Source organism: Rhineura floridana, chromosome 4 (genome assembly GCF_030035675.1).
Source record: "Rhineura floridana isolate rRhiFlo1 chromosome 4, rRhiFlo1.hap2, whole genome shotgun sequence".
NCBI lineage: Eukaryota > Metazoa > Chordata > Lepidosauria > Squamata > Rhineuridae > Rhineura > Rhineura floridana.
This window is the reverse complement of record NC_084483.1, coordinates 189430765-189448344: the sequence shown is the minus strand read 5'-3', so window position 1 is coordinate 189448344 and position 17580 is coordinate 189430765. Positions and strand designations below refer to the sequence as shown.

The 17580-nt window shown below is 43.1% G+C and overlaps 1 protein-coding gene across 4 annotated transcripts in view; it reads right to left on the bottom strand.

Moving 5' to 3' along the window:
- DHX57 (DExH-box helicase 57) overlaps positions 1-17580 on the bottom strand; it is a 65961-nt gene that overhangs the window by 1850 nt on the left and 46531 nt on the right. For all 4 annotated transcript variants that reach the window (XM_061625580.1, XM_061625578.1, XM_061625579.1 and 1 more), the window contains exons 15-23: positions 17188-17361; positions 15185-15385; positions 12817-13093; positions 12405-12500; positions 12209-12292; positions 10296-10433; positions 6518-6592; positions 4642-4776; positions 3928-4128 (exon numbers count right to left, since the gene is read on the bottom strand). In XM_061625580.1, the coding sequence (XP_061481564.1) occupies positions 3928-4128; positions 4642-4776; positions 6518-6592; positions 10296-10433; positions 12209-12292; positions 12405-12500; positions 12817-13093; positions 15185-15385; positions 17188-17361 (1381 nt within the window). The remainder of the gene's footprint in view (positions 1-3927; positions 4129-4641; positions 4777-6517; positions 6593-10295; positions 10434-12208; positions 12293-12404; positions 12501-12816; positions 13094-15184; positions 15386-17187; positions 17362-17580) is intronic.

Genomic DNA, 17580 nt, shown 5'->3' with positions numbered 1-17580 from the left:
TATGTAACTTGGCCCTCAGATCTGCCTCTATACCCGAGGACTAGGAACTGGTCAATGTAACACCAATCTTTAAAAACGGAAATGGGGAGGATCCTGGAAATTACAGGCCTGTTAGCTTAACGTCTGTCCAAGGAAAACTGGTAGAAAGTATTATTAAAGACAATTATCCAAGCATGCACAAGAACAAGTCCTGAAGCAGAGCCAGCATGGCTTCTGCAAGGGAAAGTCCTGTCTCACTAACCTATTAGAATTCTGTGAGAGCGTCAACAGGCATATAGATAGAGATGATCTGATGGACATAGTATATTTAGGCTTTCAAAAAGCTTTCAATAAGGTACTGCACCAAAGACAACTGAGTAAGTTCAGCAGTCACAGAATAAGAGGAGAGGTCCTCTTGTGGATCAGAAATTGGTTAGGAAGCAGAGGGTAGGAATAAATGGACAGTTCTCCCAATGGAGGGCTGTAGAAAGTGCAGTCTCCCAAGGATCACTGTTGGGACCTGTGCTTTTAAACTTGTTAATAATCTAGAGTTAGGGGTGAGCAGTGAGGTGGCCAAGTTTGCTGATGATACTAATTTGTTCAGGGTTGTTAAAATAAAAAGCAATTGTGAAAAGCTCCAAAAGGACCTCTCCAAGCTGAGTGAATGGGCAGTAATATGGCAAATGAAATTCCATGTAAACAAGTGTAAAGTTGCACATACTGGAGCAAAAAATCTTAATTTCAGATATATATGCACATGGGTTCTGAACTGGCAGTGACTGAACAGGAACAAGACCTTGGGGTTGTAGTGAATAGCTCGATGAAGATGTCAACCCAGTGTGCAGCAGCTGTGAAGAATGCAAATTCCATGCTAGGCATCATTAGGAAAGGTATTGAAAATAAAACTGATATCATAATGCCGTTTTATAAATCTATGGTGCAACTGCATTTGGAATACTGTGTACAGTTCTGGTCGCCTCACCTCAAAATGGATACTGAAGAACGAAAAAGTTCGGAAATAATCAAGGGGATGGAAACACTCCCCTGTGAGGAAAGGTTGTAGCATTTGAGGTTTTTTAGTTTAGAGAAAAGGCGAATCAGAGATGACATATATGTATAAAATTATGCATGGCATGGAAAAAGTTGATAGAGAAAAGCTTTTCTCCCTCTCTTTTAACACTAGAACTCATGGACAGACGCTCAAAGAAGCTGAATGTCAGAAGATTCAGGACAGGCAAAAGAAAGTACTTCTCCATGCAGCACATAGTTTACGGAATTCTCTCCCACAAGAGGCAGTGATGGCCACTAACTTGGATGGCTTTAAGGATTAGACAAATTCATAGAAAATAAGGCTAATCAGCCATGATGGCTGTGCTCTGCCACCATAGTCAGAGGCAGTGTGCTTCCGAAAACTGGTTGCCAGTAGCTGTAGGAGGGGAGGGTGCTCTTGCATTCAGGTTCTGCTCGTGGGCTTTCCACAGGGTTGGCCACTGTGAGAACAGGATGCTGAACTAGATGGGCCACTGGCTGATCCAGCAGGTTCTTATGTTCTTATTGGGCTAATGGGAGTCCAATAACATCTGAGGATTACAGGTTCCTCACCATTGCATTAGAAGGAACTTCTGGACCTCCCTGTCCTCCCTCTGATAGAAGCGAGACCACTTGTGCTTTTTGTGTGGGCTTAGCACGCTGCTCGCATAAAGAGGCTCAATGGGGGAATTGTTTGAAAACTACGGTGGCGATAATGTCCTTATGAATGTCAACTGAGAGACAAATAGAACGCCAAAGACACTGTTTTTTTCAGACTGCACAGGCACACCCACACCACTTTGATGGATTTTTCTCATCTGACTGGATTCTGTGTTCATCTGTGCTCTATATAGCACTGGGAGACAAACTTTAATTATTTGACTTTATTGAAGTTAAAAATGGGGTGCCACAGCATCTGATTGTCCTGATGTGCAACCTATACTCTGGACAAGAGGCTATTGTAAGGACAGAACATGGAGAAACAGATTGGTTCCCCATCGGAAAGGGTGTGAGACAGGGGTGTATTTTATCACCTTATTTGTTTAATCTGTATGCAGAACACATCATTGATGTGGAAATTGGGACTGGACCAAGATGAAGGAGGTGTGAAAATTGGAGGGAGAAACATCAATAATTTAAGATACGCAGACGATACCATATTATTAGCAGAAACCAATTATGATTTGAAACGAATGCTGATGGAAGTTAAAGAGGAAAGCACAAAAGCAGGACTAAAGCTGAACGTCAAGAAGACTAAAGTAATGACAACAGAAGATTTATGTAACTTTAAAGTGGACAATGAGGACATTGAACTAGTCAATGATTATCAATACCTCGGCACAGTCATCAACCAAAATGGAGACAATAGTCAAGAAATCAGAAGGCGGCTAGGACTGGGGAGGGCAGCTATGAGAGAACTAGAAAAGGTCTTCAGATGCAAAGTTATATGACTGAACACCAAAGTCAGGATCATTCAGACCATGGTATTCCCGATTTCTATGTATGGATGTGAAAGTTGGACAGTGAAAAAAATCAACTTGTTTGAAATGTGATGTTGGAGGAGAGCTTTGCGGATAGCATGGACTGCGAAAAAGACCGATAATTGGGTGTTAGAACAAATTAAACAAATTGGATGCACACCTTAACATGGTGAGGGGGGTTGAGTGTGTTGAAGAAGCTGAGAGCAATGCCGTCAGGAGTCTAGACCAAGTGGCTAGACTCCTAGCAGGGGCACCTAAGGCGGAATGGTCAAAGCTGTAACACCAGACTAAGATGCATCCAAACTCAGAGGAAGGCAATGGTAAACCACCCTGAATATCTCTTACCACGAAAACCCAGAAGATTTATGCAACTTTACAGTTGACAATGAGGACATTGAACTTGTCAAGGATTATCAATACCTTGGCACAATCATTAACCAAAATGGAGACAATAGTCAAGAAATCAGAAGAAGGCTAGGACTGGGGAGGGCAGCTGTGAGAGAACTAGAAAAGGTCCTCAAATGTAAAGATGTATCACTGAATACTAAAGTCAGGAGCATTCAGACCATGGTATTTCCGATCTCTATGTATGGATGTGAAAGTTGGACAGTGAAAAAAGCTGATAAGAGAAAAATCAACTCATTTGAAATGTGGTGTTGGAGAAGAGCTTTGCGGATACCATGGACTACAAAAAAGACAAATAATTGGGTGTCAGAACAAATTAAACCAGAACTATCACTAGAAGCTAAAATGATGAAACTGAGGTTATCATACTTTGGACACATAATGAGAAGACATGATTCACTAGAAAAGAGAATAATGCTTGGAAAAACAGAAGGGAGTAGAGAAAGAGGAAGGCCAAACAAGAGATGGATTGATTCCATAAAGGAAGCCACAGACCTGAACTTACAAGATCTGAACAGGGTGGTTCATGACAGATGCTCTTGGAGGTCACTGATTCATAGGGTTGCCATAAGTCATAATCGACTTGAAGGCACATAACAACAACAATTGAAGTTAAATGTTTTTTTCTTCTCTGTATCTAGGGTTTACATACATACCCACAAAGGTTATAGCACTGTGCATCTTACAAAGCCTCAATACCACAAGAAATGTGTTAGTCTTAAACTGCAAATGTGATGCCCAAGAGATGAGGGCATCTGACTATATTCCTGAAAGATGTTTGGTTCTTAAACTAGCTGACCACCTCAAGGCCATGCAGACATAAAGAACAATCTGACATTTCTCTTTTGGGAAGCAAAGGAACATGATAGACCAGATGCTGCCCACACAACTCTATAAGCCAATTGGAATTAGTGTTTTAACCCAGTGGACTGAATGGTTCAAGAAGGAATTTGGTTAAGGGTCATAACCCATTTCCTGCATGCCTTGCTGCAAGCCATGAGATATGAATATGATGACTGGCTCCTTTCCTTACCTGGTGCGAGGCTGCCACAAAGCGAATCCACCCATCATCCAAGGAAATGACAAACTTGCCCTTCTGGAGCTGCACATTGACATGGCCTCCTCCAAACAAGATCAGTGGGTACACAGACACCATGCTGCAGTCTCGAATGAACACCCGGCTGGTTTTTATCATCTCGTGATATACCAAGTAGGGGCTATCAAAGTGCCTTGTCTGAAACATTGAATCCCAAAGAATTTCAGTGAAACATTAAGTAATAACAATAGTGAGGTAGTAGTCAGACTCCATATCTCGCGTCAATTATAAAATGCACAACAGATCCCCCATATTTTGCTGGGGCAGCAGTCTTGTGGGAGCAGGTGAAGTTTGAAGCATCTACACAAGCTTCACATGGGTGCTTAAGCTGAAGGAGAAAGGACAGAAAATTCCTATGGGTTGGATGCAGACTAATTTAGTTGAACTTAGGTCCATTGATTTCAATGCGGCAAGTTGGCCATATATTAAATCCCATGGGAACTCTGTTGAATAAATTTAGGCTGCTTCCCAGCTTCTGTATAGCGTGCACAAGCAGATGTTCAATAGCTTACAGCTAGGCTTATGGATGCAGGACTGCACTATGGATTGCTAAGTGGTTTGCAGGCCTCTCTCCTAAGAAGGAACTTGTATATGTGTATGTGGGTGGGTGGAACAGTTACAGAATTAATGACTGGAGGTGGGGAAAATCACCTGGTAGTTTACAGAGGATGGATGAATGTGAACTGAGCCCTCCTTTTTTGTAACAAACTTCAGCTCGCCAGCTTTTGGTTTCATTTTAACTGCTCCTGTACTGGTTTTCTGATACTTCCCTTCTGGCATTTTCACCTAAAACAGTAACAACAGTGAATAGTCATAGAAGTACTCATAAATAATTCCCATTCTATAGGGTTGCACAGAAGGAGCGGTACAAGCCTTTTGCTTCCCTCTTCCAATGCAACGCATGGATAGATTTTCCTTAAAGCACTGGAGATACTGAAAAGACTAAACCTAGTAGCAGAGCATCTGAATCATCATGTATTAAAAAGTGGCAGCCTGGGTGCCTTTGGCATCTGCACCTTGGTGGTTGTGAACCTGAGCTATGTGCTTGAAATCCTAGTCCGAAGCTCAGCTCAGCCATGAGCTCACTGGATGGCTTTTGGAAATCAAATTGCTCTTGGTCTCAGATCCCCATCTAGGAAATTGGCCTTTATCCCAAATTGGGGTAAAGTTTACAGAGATTATTTTAAGAGTTTTGTGCACTTAGGGAAAACACAATATCTAAATATCCTCCTGTCTCCCCAGCAGTCCCAATGCCATCTGCTGTGCTTCTCCCTGTTGCTACTTTTATCACCCCTTCCCCCCTCGGCCAGGCTCTACAATCCCTGAGCTGGCTGGAACCAGAAGATCCACAAGTGCGGACTGCTACTGCATGGCAAGATCATTCCGCCACCAGCCACCCCTATCCCCAGGGCAGCAAATACTGCCAATATCAACCACAGGTTTTGCAAACTTGCTTCAAGCCCTGGTTCAAACTCTGGTAAAGTTGGGAATCTTGCTGAGTGTGAAGTGACTAGCAGCGATGGCCACTTCCATGTGCCACAAAAAGCCAGGGTTGCTGGCTTATTGTGGTTGCTTGGGAATGAGCAGCGTGGTGGTGCACACTGCCTAATCACCCCCCATTTCATTCCTTCCCTGGCACAAATGGGAAAAATAAACCAGGAAGCCACAATTAAGCTTATGGATTCTCATTATGCTACATAAATGCCCCTCATCAGGAGATATCCTAGGGCAGTTGACACAGATTAAGCGTTACAACAGCCAAATATGGAATGTAAATCATTAATTAGAGAGAGCAAATAAAAAAAAGATAAAATAGATATATTTTTAAATACTTTAAACGCTTGGGAGAACTAAAAACCAACAATGCTGGCACTAGCTGAGTCTCCCTGGATAGAGCATTTTAGACCCCTTGTTTAGACAGACTCTATGAGAACAAAACTCAGCCACAGAGTGTTTCAAAAGCGTTCTTCAAAACAAACATACCACCCAGGAGTAACTCCCAAGCCTCTCAGCATCTTGTCTCTGGTTGTGGCAATCCCCGAAGGCGAGTCTGATGAGTGTTCCTCCCCCACCCTTCTCAGCATCCTGAAACCAGAGCGTCTCTACTTTGCAGCTCCACAGCTCATGCTGCTGGTACTGATACCCTCCCCCTCCACCCACACACTCTGCTTCTCCTCCTCGGGTCCTTTGGTACAGAAGACTGGGAGAAACAGAGAGAAAACTGTTGCTCCCTTACTTCATAGGTGTGCATTTAGGGCAGCTTCTTCATTAGCTTTCATTTGTTTCTTGAACCACTTGTGAGCTGCATATTACTCTTGAGCTCCCATGTGACTACCGCTACTGGGAAGAGTCGGCAGAGCGTTTCCAGAGAAAGAAAGACAGAAAGAATGCTCCCCCTTTAAGGAGGAACATGCTAATGTCAAGTAGCTCAGCTTTTAAGCATGCAGCGTAAAATGAATGGTTTGTGCAAGATGACCTAAGTGCAACATGGACACAAAGAAGAAAAGAAAAAGAACTATCCTCTTACCTGAACTACATTGGGATACAGAGCAGCACATAACATGGCTGATATCAGCTTGACATTCTCTGCATTTGCATTTGCCTGCGATGCAAACAAAATATTACAAGTTAGGGGATGTCAATTGCCACCTGTGTAGACGTTTGCAGGAAAATGGCAGCAGTTTCCAGACCTTGTGGTTACAGAGATGTGTTCAAAAAATACGACGCTGTGTCTGTTTAAAAAACTCCAGAGTTAAGAGGTGAAAGTTCTGGGCCCTATACACCCCTCCCTAAGCAGAACTATATGAAGCAGCCTTATCTTGAGTCAGCCCATTGGTCCATCTAGCTCAGTACTATTGGCTCTGGCTGGCAGTGTCTCTCAAGCAGAGGTCTCTCAAGCTCTTCTGCCAAAGATCCTTTCAGATGCAGATGGCACCGATTGCATCTGGGACTTTCTGTACATAAGAACAGAAGAACATAAGAAGAGCCTGCTGGATCAGGCCAGTGGCCCATCTAGTCCAGCATCCTGTTCTCACAGTGGCCAACCAGGTGCCTGGGGGAAGCCCGAAAGCAGGACCCGAGTGCAAGAACACTCTCCCCTCCTGAGGCTTCCGGCAACTGGTTTTCAGAAGCATGCTGCCTCTGACTAGGGTGGCAGAGCACAGCCATCATGGCTAGTAGCCATTGATAGCCCTGTCCTCCATGAATTTGTCTAATCTTCTTTTAAAGCCGTCCAAGCTGGTGGCCATTACTGCATCTTGTGGGAGCAAATTCCATAGTTTAACTATGCGCTGAGTAAAGAAGTACTTCCTTTTGTCTGTCCTGAATCTTCCAACATTCAGCTTCTTTGAATGTCCACGAGTTCTAGTATTATGAGAGAGGGAGAAGAACTTTTCTCTATCCACTTTCTCAATGCCATGCATAATTTTATACACTTCTATCATGTCTCCTCTGACCCGCCTTTTCTCTAAACTAAAAAGCGCCAAATGCTGCAACCTTTCCTCGTAAGGGAGTCGCTCCATCCCCTTGATCATTCTGGTTGCCCTCTTCTGAACCTTTTCCAACTCTATAATATCCTTTTTGAGATGAGGCGACCAGAACTGTACACAGTATTCCAAATGCGGCCGCACCATAGATTTATACAACGGCATGATGATATCGGCTGTTTTATTTTCAATACCTTTCCTAATTATCGCTAGCATGGAATTTGCCTTTTTCACAGCTGCCGCACACTGGGTCGACATTTTCATCGTGCTGTCCACTACAACCCCGAGGTCTCTCTCCTGGTCGGTCACCGCCAGTTCAGACCCCATGAGCGTATATGTGAAATTAAGATTTTTTGCTTCAATATGCATAATTTTACAATTGTTTATATTGAATTGCATTTGCCATTTTTCTGCCCATTCACTCAGTTTGGAGAGGTCTTTTTGGAGCTCATCGCAATCCCTTTTTGTTTTAACAACCCTGAACAATTTAGTGTCATCAGCAAACTTGGCCACTTCACTGCTCACTCCTAATTCTACGTCATTAATGAACAAGTTGAAAAGTACAGGTCCCAATACCGATCCTTGAGGGACTCCACTTTCTACAGCCCTCCATTGGGAGAACTGTCCATTTATTCCTACTCTCTGCTTTCTGCTTCTTAACCAATTCCTTATCCACAAGAGGACCTCTCCTCTTATTCCATGACTGCTAAGCTTCCTCAGAAGCCTTTGGTGAGGTACCTTGTCAAACGCTTTTTGAAAGTCTAAGTACACTATGTCCACTGGATCACCTCTATCTATATGCTTGTTGACACTCTCAAAGAATTCTAATAGGTTACTGAGACAAGACTTTCCCTTGCAGAAGCCATGCTGGCTCTGCTTCAGCAAGGCTTGTTCTTCTATGTGCTTAGTTAATCTAGCTTTATTAATACTTTCTACCAGTTTTCCAGGGACAGAAGTTAAGCTAACTGGCCTGTAATTTCCGGGATCCCCTCTGGATCCCTTTTTGAAGATTGGCGTTACATTTGCCACTTTCCAGTCCTCAGGCACGGAGGAGGACCCAAGGGACAAGTTACATATTTTAGTTAGCAGATCAGCAATTTCACCTTTGAGTTCTTTGAGAACTCTCGGGTGGATGCCATCCGGGCCCGGTGATTTGTCAGTTTTTATATTGTCCATTAAGCTTAGAACTTCCTCTCTCGTTACCACTATTTGTCTCAGTTCCTCAGAATCCCTTCCTGCAAATGTTAGTTCAGGTTCAGGGATCTGCCCTATATCTTCCACTGTGAAGACAGATGCAAAGAATTCGTTTAGCTTCTCTGCAATCTCCTTATCGTTCTTTAGTACACCTTTGACTCCCTTATCATCCAAGGGTCCAATTGTCTCCCTAGATGGTCTCCTGCTTTGAATGTATTTATAGAATTTTTTGTTGTTGGTTTTTATGTTGTTAGCAATGTGCTCCTCAAATTCTTTTTTAGCATCCCTTATTGTCTTCTTGCATTTCTTTTGCCAGAGTTTGTGTTCTTTTTCATTTTCTTCATTTGGACAAGACTTCCATTTTCTGAAGGAAGACTTTTTGCCTCTAAGAGCTTCCTTGACTTTGCTCGTTAACCATGCTGGCATCTTCCTGGCCCTGGCGGTACCTTTTCTGATCTGCGGTATGCACTCCAGTTGAGCTTCTAATATAGTGTTTTTAAACAACTTCCAAGCATTTTCGAGTGATGTGACCCTCTGGACTTTGTTTTTCAGCTTTCTTTTTACCAATCCCCTCATTTTTGTGAAGTTTCCTCTTTTGAAGTCAAATGTGACCGTGTTGGATTTTCTTGGCAATTGGCCAGTTACATGTATGTTTAATTTAATAGCACTGTGGTCACTGCTCCCAATCGGTTAAACAACACTTACATCTCGCACCAGGTCCCGGTCCCCACTGAGGATTAAGTCCAGGGTTGCCGTCCCTCTGGTCGGTTCCATGACCAACTGGTCTAGGGAATAGTCATTTAGAATATCTAGAAACCTTGCTTCTTTGTCATGACTGGAACACATATGCAGCCAGTCTATGTCCGGGTAGTTGAAGTCACCCATTACTACCACATTTCCTAGTTTGGATGCTTCCTCAATTTCATATCTCATCTCAAGGTCTCCCTGAGCATTTTGATCAGCATTTTGAAAGCATGTGCTCTGCCACTGAGTGACGCCCTTTGTACTTGTGGCTCCTGGTGTTACTCTAGCAGTATATCTTCCCTACTGTTACTGTGTTCTTTCAGAAACAACAAAAAACACCCCAAATAAGAGCAAATATTTTACAATTCCAATTTCACCATGATTTAAATGGACAGATGAGAATATGCATCTTCACTTCCATGGGATTAGTCACTATTTCAGTGAGTCTTTTCTCACAAACTGGCATTTTCCTGTGTTGTTTTTATGTCATTTTTGTTTTCTCTGTTATTGTGTTTTATTGTTGGATGCCTTGAAATTCTAGAAAGGCAGGATATCAGTCATGGGGGGAGATAATCTTTTTTAGCCCAAGGGCTGCATTCCCTTGTGAGTAACGTTTCAGGGACCACATGCCAGCCATGGGTGGGGCCAAATCCAAAAAGTGGTCAGGGCCAAGGCCATATACACATCCCATCAACATGCTTCCCCCCTTTCACACATCTCCGTCTCCCTGGATTTCCTTCCTGTGCACTAAGAGGCTCACCTTTTTCAGTGGACAGCGAAGAGGCCAAGTTGAGTTGTTAATGCAGGAAGAAAGCAATCTCTTCCTCCATTGTCTACATGGCCATTAATGAGAAACTCCTTCTCCATCGCCCCTCCAGTTACCTCTTCTCCTGTAGCTTCTAGGACACCATCTCCTCCTTGAGACCACCTCCTCTCGATATCCCTGGCTCTGAGTCCTTCTTTCACAAATCCAATGTCAGATAACAGTTCCGTGAACTGCCTTTTTAAACTGGCCATTTCCTATGAAGTATTTGGGAAGGGGAGAGAAAGGACACCTTTGAATAATGAACAGCTTTAAGATTGCTGAACTGCATCAAGTGGTATCCTCCTTTTGGCCCCATTATTTTCATACACCAGTGGTAAGCTACAGAAGACTTATGTTGGGGCCAGATCCATGGAAACATAAGTATGTAGAAACTAGGGGTTGCCACCCTGCTCGCTTTGCTTGCCAACACCATCCCATGGGTCACCAACGCTCCCCCTGCCCCCGATAGTCACCAAAGCTCCCTCCGCCCCTCCCACGGGTTGCCAATGATCCTCCTGCCCCTCCATGGGTCACCAATGCTCACCCCACCTGCAGGCAGCTCCCTTAATCATCCCCCAGGCACTCACCATAGCCCCACCTCCACCACTTACCTTGCTGTTGCTGCTGCTTGCTTGCCTCCTACTCCCACCGCTCCTCCTTCTGCTGCCCCCTCCCACCACTCCTCTCATCATCGCCAATTATGTTGGCATCTCTTTTTGTTAGATGCTTTGCCACTGCACCAGCACATCACACTGCTGGCGTAACATGATGGCGTAACATCTTACAAAAACACAGTATAGAGAGATATTAAATGGTTGATGGGCTCTTAGCATTGTAGTTCCTCACCATAACTAGTGTGGTAGACATATACAGTATAGGTTAGTGATCTTCAAATTGTGTTCCGGGCAATCTGGCTGAACAGCAAAAGCTTACCGTGAGCTGAGTAGTGGGGAATCAAGCTTCTTTTTCAGTGAGGCTCAAGAGGCCTGGCCAATGTGTTACCTGAACTGAGAATGTGCCCTAGAACACAAACTAGAATCCTCTACAATGTGCAGGGGTTTCTCAGACTAGTCAATATTTATTTAGTATTTATTTATTTATTAAATTTATGTCCCGGCGTTCCTCCCAGAAAGAGTCCAGGGCAGCAATATGTAAAGGATTCCCCTGGAAGTAGGAAATCTGAAAACTCACTAACATATATAGTTAAAAGCAGAGGAAAACTGCTTTATAAGAAGTCTGACTATCTGGCCCAGTATTGGATTAGCATCGGCTCTCCAGGGTCTGAGGCAGAGATCTTTCCCATCATGTGCTACCTGATCTTTTTTAACCTGGAGATGCAAGGGATTGAACCTTGGACCAAAAACATGTGCTCTACCACTCAGCTATGGCTTCTCCTGCAAATATAAAGATTATCTTCTCTGCTACATGTTTATATCTACAGCTGATCAACCCTCTCTCTCCACTTTTCAGCCAGGGTAATCCAATTAAGTGGCTGGCAACCATAGTGTTAACAGCTAAAATGCAGTCTCATGCAGCTAGGGAATTTTATATTATATAATATAGTAGCTGGTCCACTTCCCTAAATTCTGTCATCCTAAACTTTATTATCCTAAACTTTTCTGAAACAGTTGCAGTTGTCTTGGAACCCAGCATGTCTACCAACAGCCCAATCTTATCCTGTGTTCAGTTTCTCCCTCTTACATTGCCTGCCTCTGCTAAGGCTAAACACAGTGATCTCACTCCCAAACCTGGGTACCACATCTTGCAGTTAATCTGCCAGTAACAAAAAGGAATGGAATGAGAGAAAACCCTAAATGCAAGCAAATATGTCTTGCAGGTACACAGTTTTCTGATAAATAGAAAAGTTTAAGCCTATAAAAGGTTTTTCATACTGTTGGAGAGAAGTTGCACAACAGAAAGTAGAATGTGGAACAAAAAGTATCTGATAAGAGGGTCAAGACACTTTTTAAACTCAAGAAAGTTTACATACCTGAAGAACACTTTCTGATAAGAAGTTTTCTCTACAAAATCTGTAACTTGCTTGAAAGCTCTCTTTTGAAGACAGACGCCATCCCTAAATAGTGGAAATGTAAAATATTAGCCTGCCATTTGATCTCTTATAGTTGAGAGGGCCTATGACTAAAATAACTTTCAAATGAACCACAGGGTGGGTTTTTATTCCTCACCTTATATGCTTGAAGAAGGGCCAGATAGTCACTGTTTCCTATTGCAAATTCCAGCTTTTTCTGGAATGCCTCCTCTCTTTTGTCCCACGGAGAAACCTTTTAAAATAAAAAAACACGCCATTATGCAGATGCCATATTTAAAATTAAAATATGGTCTATCAGAGTTCTGATTTATACAATGCATTCTGCAGTAAGTATGTGAGAATCTGGTACAAGATTCTACAAGATGCATGGAGCTATCCCACTTTATCCCTCACAAAAAGGATGTACATCATGGAAAGTGAAACCTCTCTAAAACTACTTTCAACAATCATAACAACTCTGTTCATTTAATAGGTTCTCTTTTAAGTGGGCTCACATTTTAAGAGTTTAGGAATCATTCCTACGCATAGATTGAAATAGCAGCACTTACAAAAGGTGACTTGTTGGCCCTACTTGCTGCTATTGTCAGTGCAGGATCCAGACAGCGAAAAATGGTGCCAAAAAGCATTAGCTTCCCAATCCTGACATCAACAGGCAAGGAAGCCAAATGATACCCCAAGGGTGTGAGCTTTTCATCTGAAGTTAAGGCTCCTACATCCTGCAGCCGCAGCTTTGATGCACATAGAGATTCGGCTGTTGGTGGCTCAATCAATCGCGATAAAACTGAATGAAGGCTATGAGTGGAGAACATTTCCAAAATCTTAATTCTGGGAGAAAGAGGAAAAAACAATCATTGAGTCTGATTTGGCTGAACTGGCAGCCCTCCATTAAGAACTTTCTGTTCATGTCTTCCCTTCTGGACGGGCAATCACAGAATCTGAAGAGCACACAAAGTCAGTATCGAATACGGTCACCAAACTTTTTGGTGCGGACACACTTGCAAACTGGAGACACTGTCATGGGCACTACACACATTTCACTGACCATTCTACTAGCGACAACAGAACTCTAATTTCAGCAGGGTAGGGCACCAGGGAAGGCCTATGAAGGAACATGGGGATCCACAGATATAGGGAGGGGCACATTTGATCAGCTTGTGGTTTCATTCCAGAATTTCAGTATCTTTACTTTTTTTTTTTTAAAGGAGGGATCAAATTCTTGACTGAATACATCAGTGAAATATGGATGCTTTGATTTAGATCATGTACAGTAACAATGAAAGTGGCATTCATAAGCAATTTCTGATATGAATGGGCTCACTAATCACTGAGCAGACCTTGGGAATGATTGCATGTCAGCTCTTCAGCCAGGCACCTGGATTTTTCCTGGGGAACAAAAGAAGCTGCCTTAGATCAGGCCAGATTATTTGCCCATCTAGCCTGTGTGTTCTGACTGGCAGCAGCTCTTCAGGGTCTCAGAGAAAGAGGGGTCTTTCCCATCCCCTACTACCTAATCAGTTTCGCTAGAAGTACCAGGGACTGAACTTGGGACCTTACGAATGCAAAGCTTGTTAATATGTTTTTTTAACAATGTTTTCAACCCCTTCTTTAAAGATGTTTTTAAAGCTTTTTTTAAAAATGTTTTTAAAGATGTTTTGTTTTAATGTATTTTAAGGTCTGTTTTTATGTTTTAAGTGTTTTTGGGCTTCTGTTTGCCGCCCTGGGCTCCTGCTGAGAGGAAGGGTGGGATATAAATCAAATAATAATAATAATAAAGCATATTGCTCTGTCACGGAGCTATGGGGCCTCCCAAAAGGGGAACCCTGGGTCTTGATCTGCAACTGGAGCCTTCACAGCTATGCTCTGGAGTCTGCTGCCCCTTGTAGTGAGCCACTCAGGGGAAGTCAGACAATTAACTTATTTATACATGAGTCAGGGAGAGGGAAGAAGGGCTGTTTAAAACTGATGAGGGAGCTGCTCCTGCCCTAATCAAGCAAACAGGGAGACAGCTGGCAGCACCTTAATCAGAGAAGCTGGGGGGGGTGTAGAGAGGGGCATTCCTGGTCCTCCTTCAAAAAAGGCTCCTCAAGGAAGCTCAGTGGTACAGCATCTGCTTTGCATGCAGAAGGTCAAAGGTTCAATCCCTGGCATCTCCAGGCAGGAGTGGGAAAGACTCCCGTCTGAAACCGTGAAGAGCCGCTGCCAGTCAGTGTAGCCAATACTGAGCTAGATGTAACAATGATCTGACTTGGTATAAAGCAGCTTATGTTGTTCTTCTTTGCTGGGAGGAAGCCAAACAGGAGACTGTGGCGCAGCAGATAACAAGGGTTAGTGAGAGAGACCTGAAAGAAACAGCAGGAAAGAGACAGTACCACTCCCACCTTGTCAACCCCAACATCTCTGGTGACCATTTACTGCACAGCACTCGCCCGGGAAAGGGTAGAGTCCTCTTTTCCATCTAGCTTCAGACTAGATGGGCCAAACAAGTTTCTTTTCTCTCTTCTCCTTGGGTCAATGAAGTAACTGACACAAATCGATTTGATTGACAGTTCCTATCAATGTTGTTGTTCTTACTTACCTGTGTTAAGTCTTGAGTTACAGGCAATAAAGAATAAAAACAGGGGAGAAAGCTCTGTATAGTAATTCCCAGGCTCTACCTGTCATTCTCCCCCTTAAAGTGGACCAGCAAAGTACAGAGCCTGGGCACATTTAAAAGCTAACACATGCGGTTATTCACAGGCAGAAAAAGGACTGCGGGACATCATTCGGTGGAAGGAAGGATAGACATGAAAGTAGGAGGGGGGGAAACATTAGAATGGAAGTCAGGGCAAATTGCAATCTATAAGATGCACCGATTTGAAACATCTGTAAAGGTTGTGTATCGGGGATGCTGTGGCTGCTAGCGGGAGAACAATTTACCTGAGACAGAGCTGTTCCAAAGGCACTCTTTGTATTTCAGGTAACTGCTGCTTTAAAAGGTGGTGATTGTAATGATGACTACTGAAAAGATGAAAACAAACCCCAGAGGCTACTCGGCCTGCTCGGCCTTTTCTTTGCAAGGCGTTGCCTTTGGACACAAACGTGCTCTCCAAGCTTTCCATGCCTTTACTTGGATCATACCTGCAAGAAGGAAAATACGGGACAGTGTTCAGATTGTTAACATAGGTGCTTGGGAATCTAGGGAGGTATAAAAATCAGGACGCCGAGTACTTCCTAGTTAGACTACTGCAAGACGTTGTACATGGGTCAGCCTTTGAAGATGGTTTGGAAACTTACAGCTAGAGCAGAATGTAGCAGCTACATTGTTAACTGGGGCAAGAAGGTGCAAACATACAATACCGGCCCTGACTTGACTGTAATAGGCATCCTGCTGATCAGTGGCACCTATTTTACGCCTGCTTTCTGCAGGGATCAGCTGCGCAATCAAATTCCTCACAAGGAACTTGGTTACACAGCCAATCCAGCCATGTCTCTACCTGCCCCACATCTGATGTCACATATGATGTCAGGTGTGGAGCAGGTGGCCATGGTTTGGGGAAAATGGTCTTGCAGGCCAAAGTTGGCCCAGAAGCTGAAGGTTTCCCACCCTGATACACACACAGTGTATATAGCGCTGTAAAAATGTTAAAATAGTCACACAGAAGTACCCAGCATCCTAATTTTTATACTTCTTAGATTCCTAAAGACCCATCTTAGTGCCATTAAAAAATCTTCATTATCCTTATTTACTACCTGACAGCTTGCAGTCTCAATTTGATAAATGCTGACAAGGATATGTTTGCATAAATGTAATGTCTCCCAGCTTGAGACATGCAGCACGAAAAGAGATTTCTAGAAATCTCATTGTGCATAGACCTTATGGAAAGTGTCAGTCAAACTTTATTGTATATAGCCAAAGGCCTTAACAATGTATACAAAATATTGCTTAAAATACCCGTCTTAGTCAAAGCTCTTATTAAAATAAACATCGGTTAAAAGGCTAAGCACTTGGGCCTTAAAAATAAAATTTTATAATACCGCATAATTCTTAATATGGAGAGCCCTCAACTTTTTAGCTGCCAGCGCAAACTGGGCTACCGAATATGTGATATATAAATATTTGTCAGCTAAGAGTTCCACTGCCATTTCTTGGGGCGTTTGATCACAGAATATCCAAATAATATCTGCCAGAAATTTTTCTCTAGGATCCACATACAGAGGACAAGTAATGGATTATATCTTCGATCTGATTATACCCATAAATACAGTTCCGTTCTGTGACTGGAATTCTAAGGTATCTCCCATCGAGATATGCAGAGGGCATCTGCTGGAACCAGAGTTCTGTAAATGCCTTTCTGAGTTGGGGAAAGGTGAGAACCTCAAAATAATGAGCTCTTGCATGATTGCGCTTAAATTGAGGATACCAGGGAGAAAAGCGTGGAACAGCAATGGCTGCTCTATCTTGAGCGGCATTATGGTTGAAAATCCAGTTCCTGAGAGCGAGAGGACTAAAGTTTAAAAGGTTTCCCATGGAAAGATTGTAACCCTTGAGCTTGTCCTGGCACTGCCTTGCCCAACCTCCAGATCTTAATTGCTCAAACCAGCAGAGTTTAGTAAAAGAGGAGTCCTCCATCCTATTTAGTCTACGCCAATATCTAAAATAAGAAAGGTCTATTCTTGCAGTTATTGACGGTAGCCCGAGCTCAGATCTGAGGTGGGCAGATGGGGTCCCTGGTGGTAGCCCCAACAACTGTCTCATAAATTAATTTTGAAGAACTTCCAGTGCGTGCTTAGATGTTTGTCCCCATAATTCTGCCCCAAAAAGCATTTGGGGTCCTTCTGGAAAGTGAGTGTTGTTTGTATAGCCCCTATATATGCAATGGTTAACTTTATTCTAACATACACTCTACAGTATACACAGCTGTTGATTATCATCCAGGTACCTCTTTTCTTTCATCTTCCCTGAATCAATCACATAGACCACATCATCGATGGTAATGGAGGTTTCTGCAATGTTTGTAGATATGATGATCTTGGTGACCCCTACAGGAGGTTTAAGGAACACAGACTGCTGTTCCTCACATGAAAGCGAGGAATGGAGTGGATAAACAACACAGCTATGAGAAAAAGATCAAAAGACAAGTTTAGGGTTTTTTTAATTAGAGTATTTTTTTCTGCAGCTCCAAATCACTTTTTTCACACAGTAACCAGAGTTGGGGAACTAAGGGAGACCTCCACTGTATATCTACAAGCAGAACAAACTTCCATGGGTGAAACAAGACTTCTTTTCCTCTCTGCTCCCCTGCAGCCCCCCCCCACAAAAGATGGAAACATTT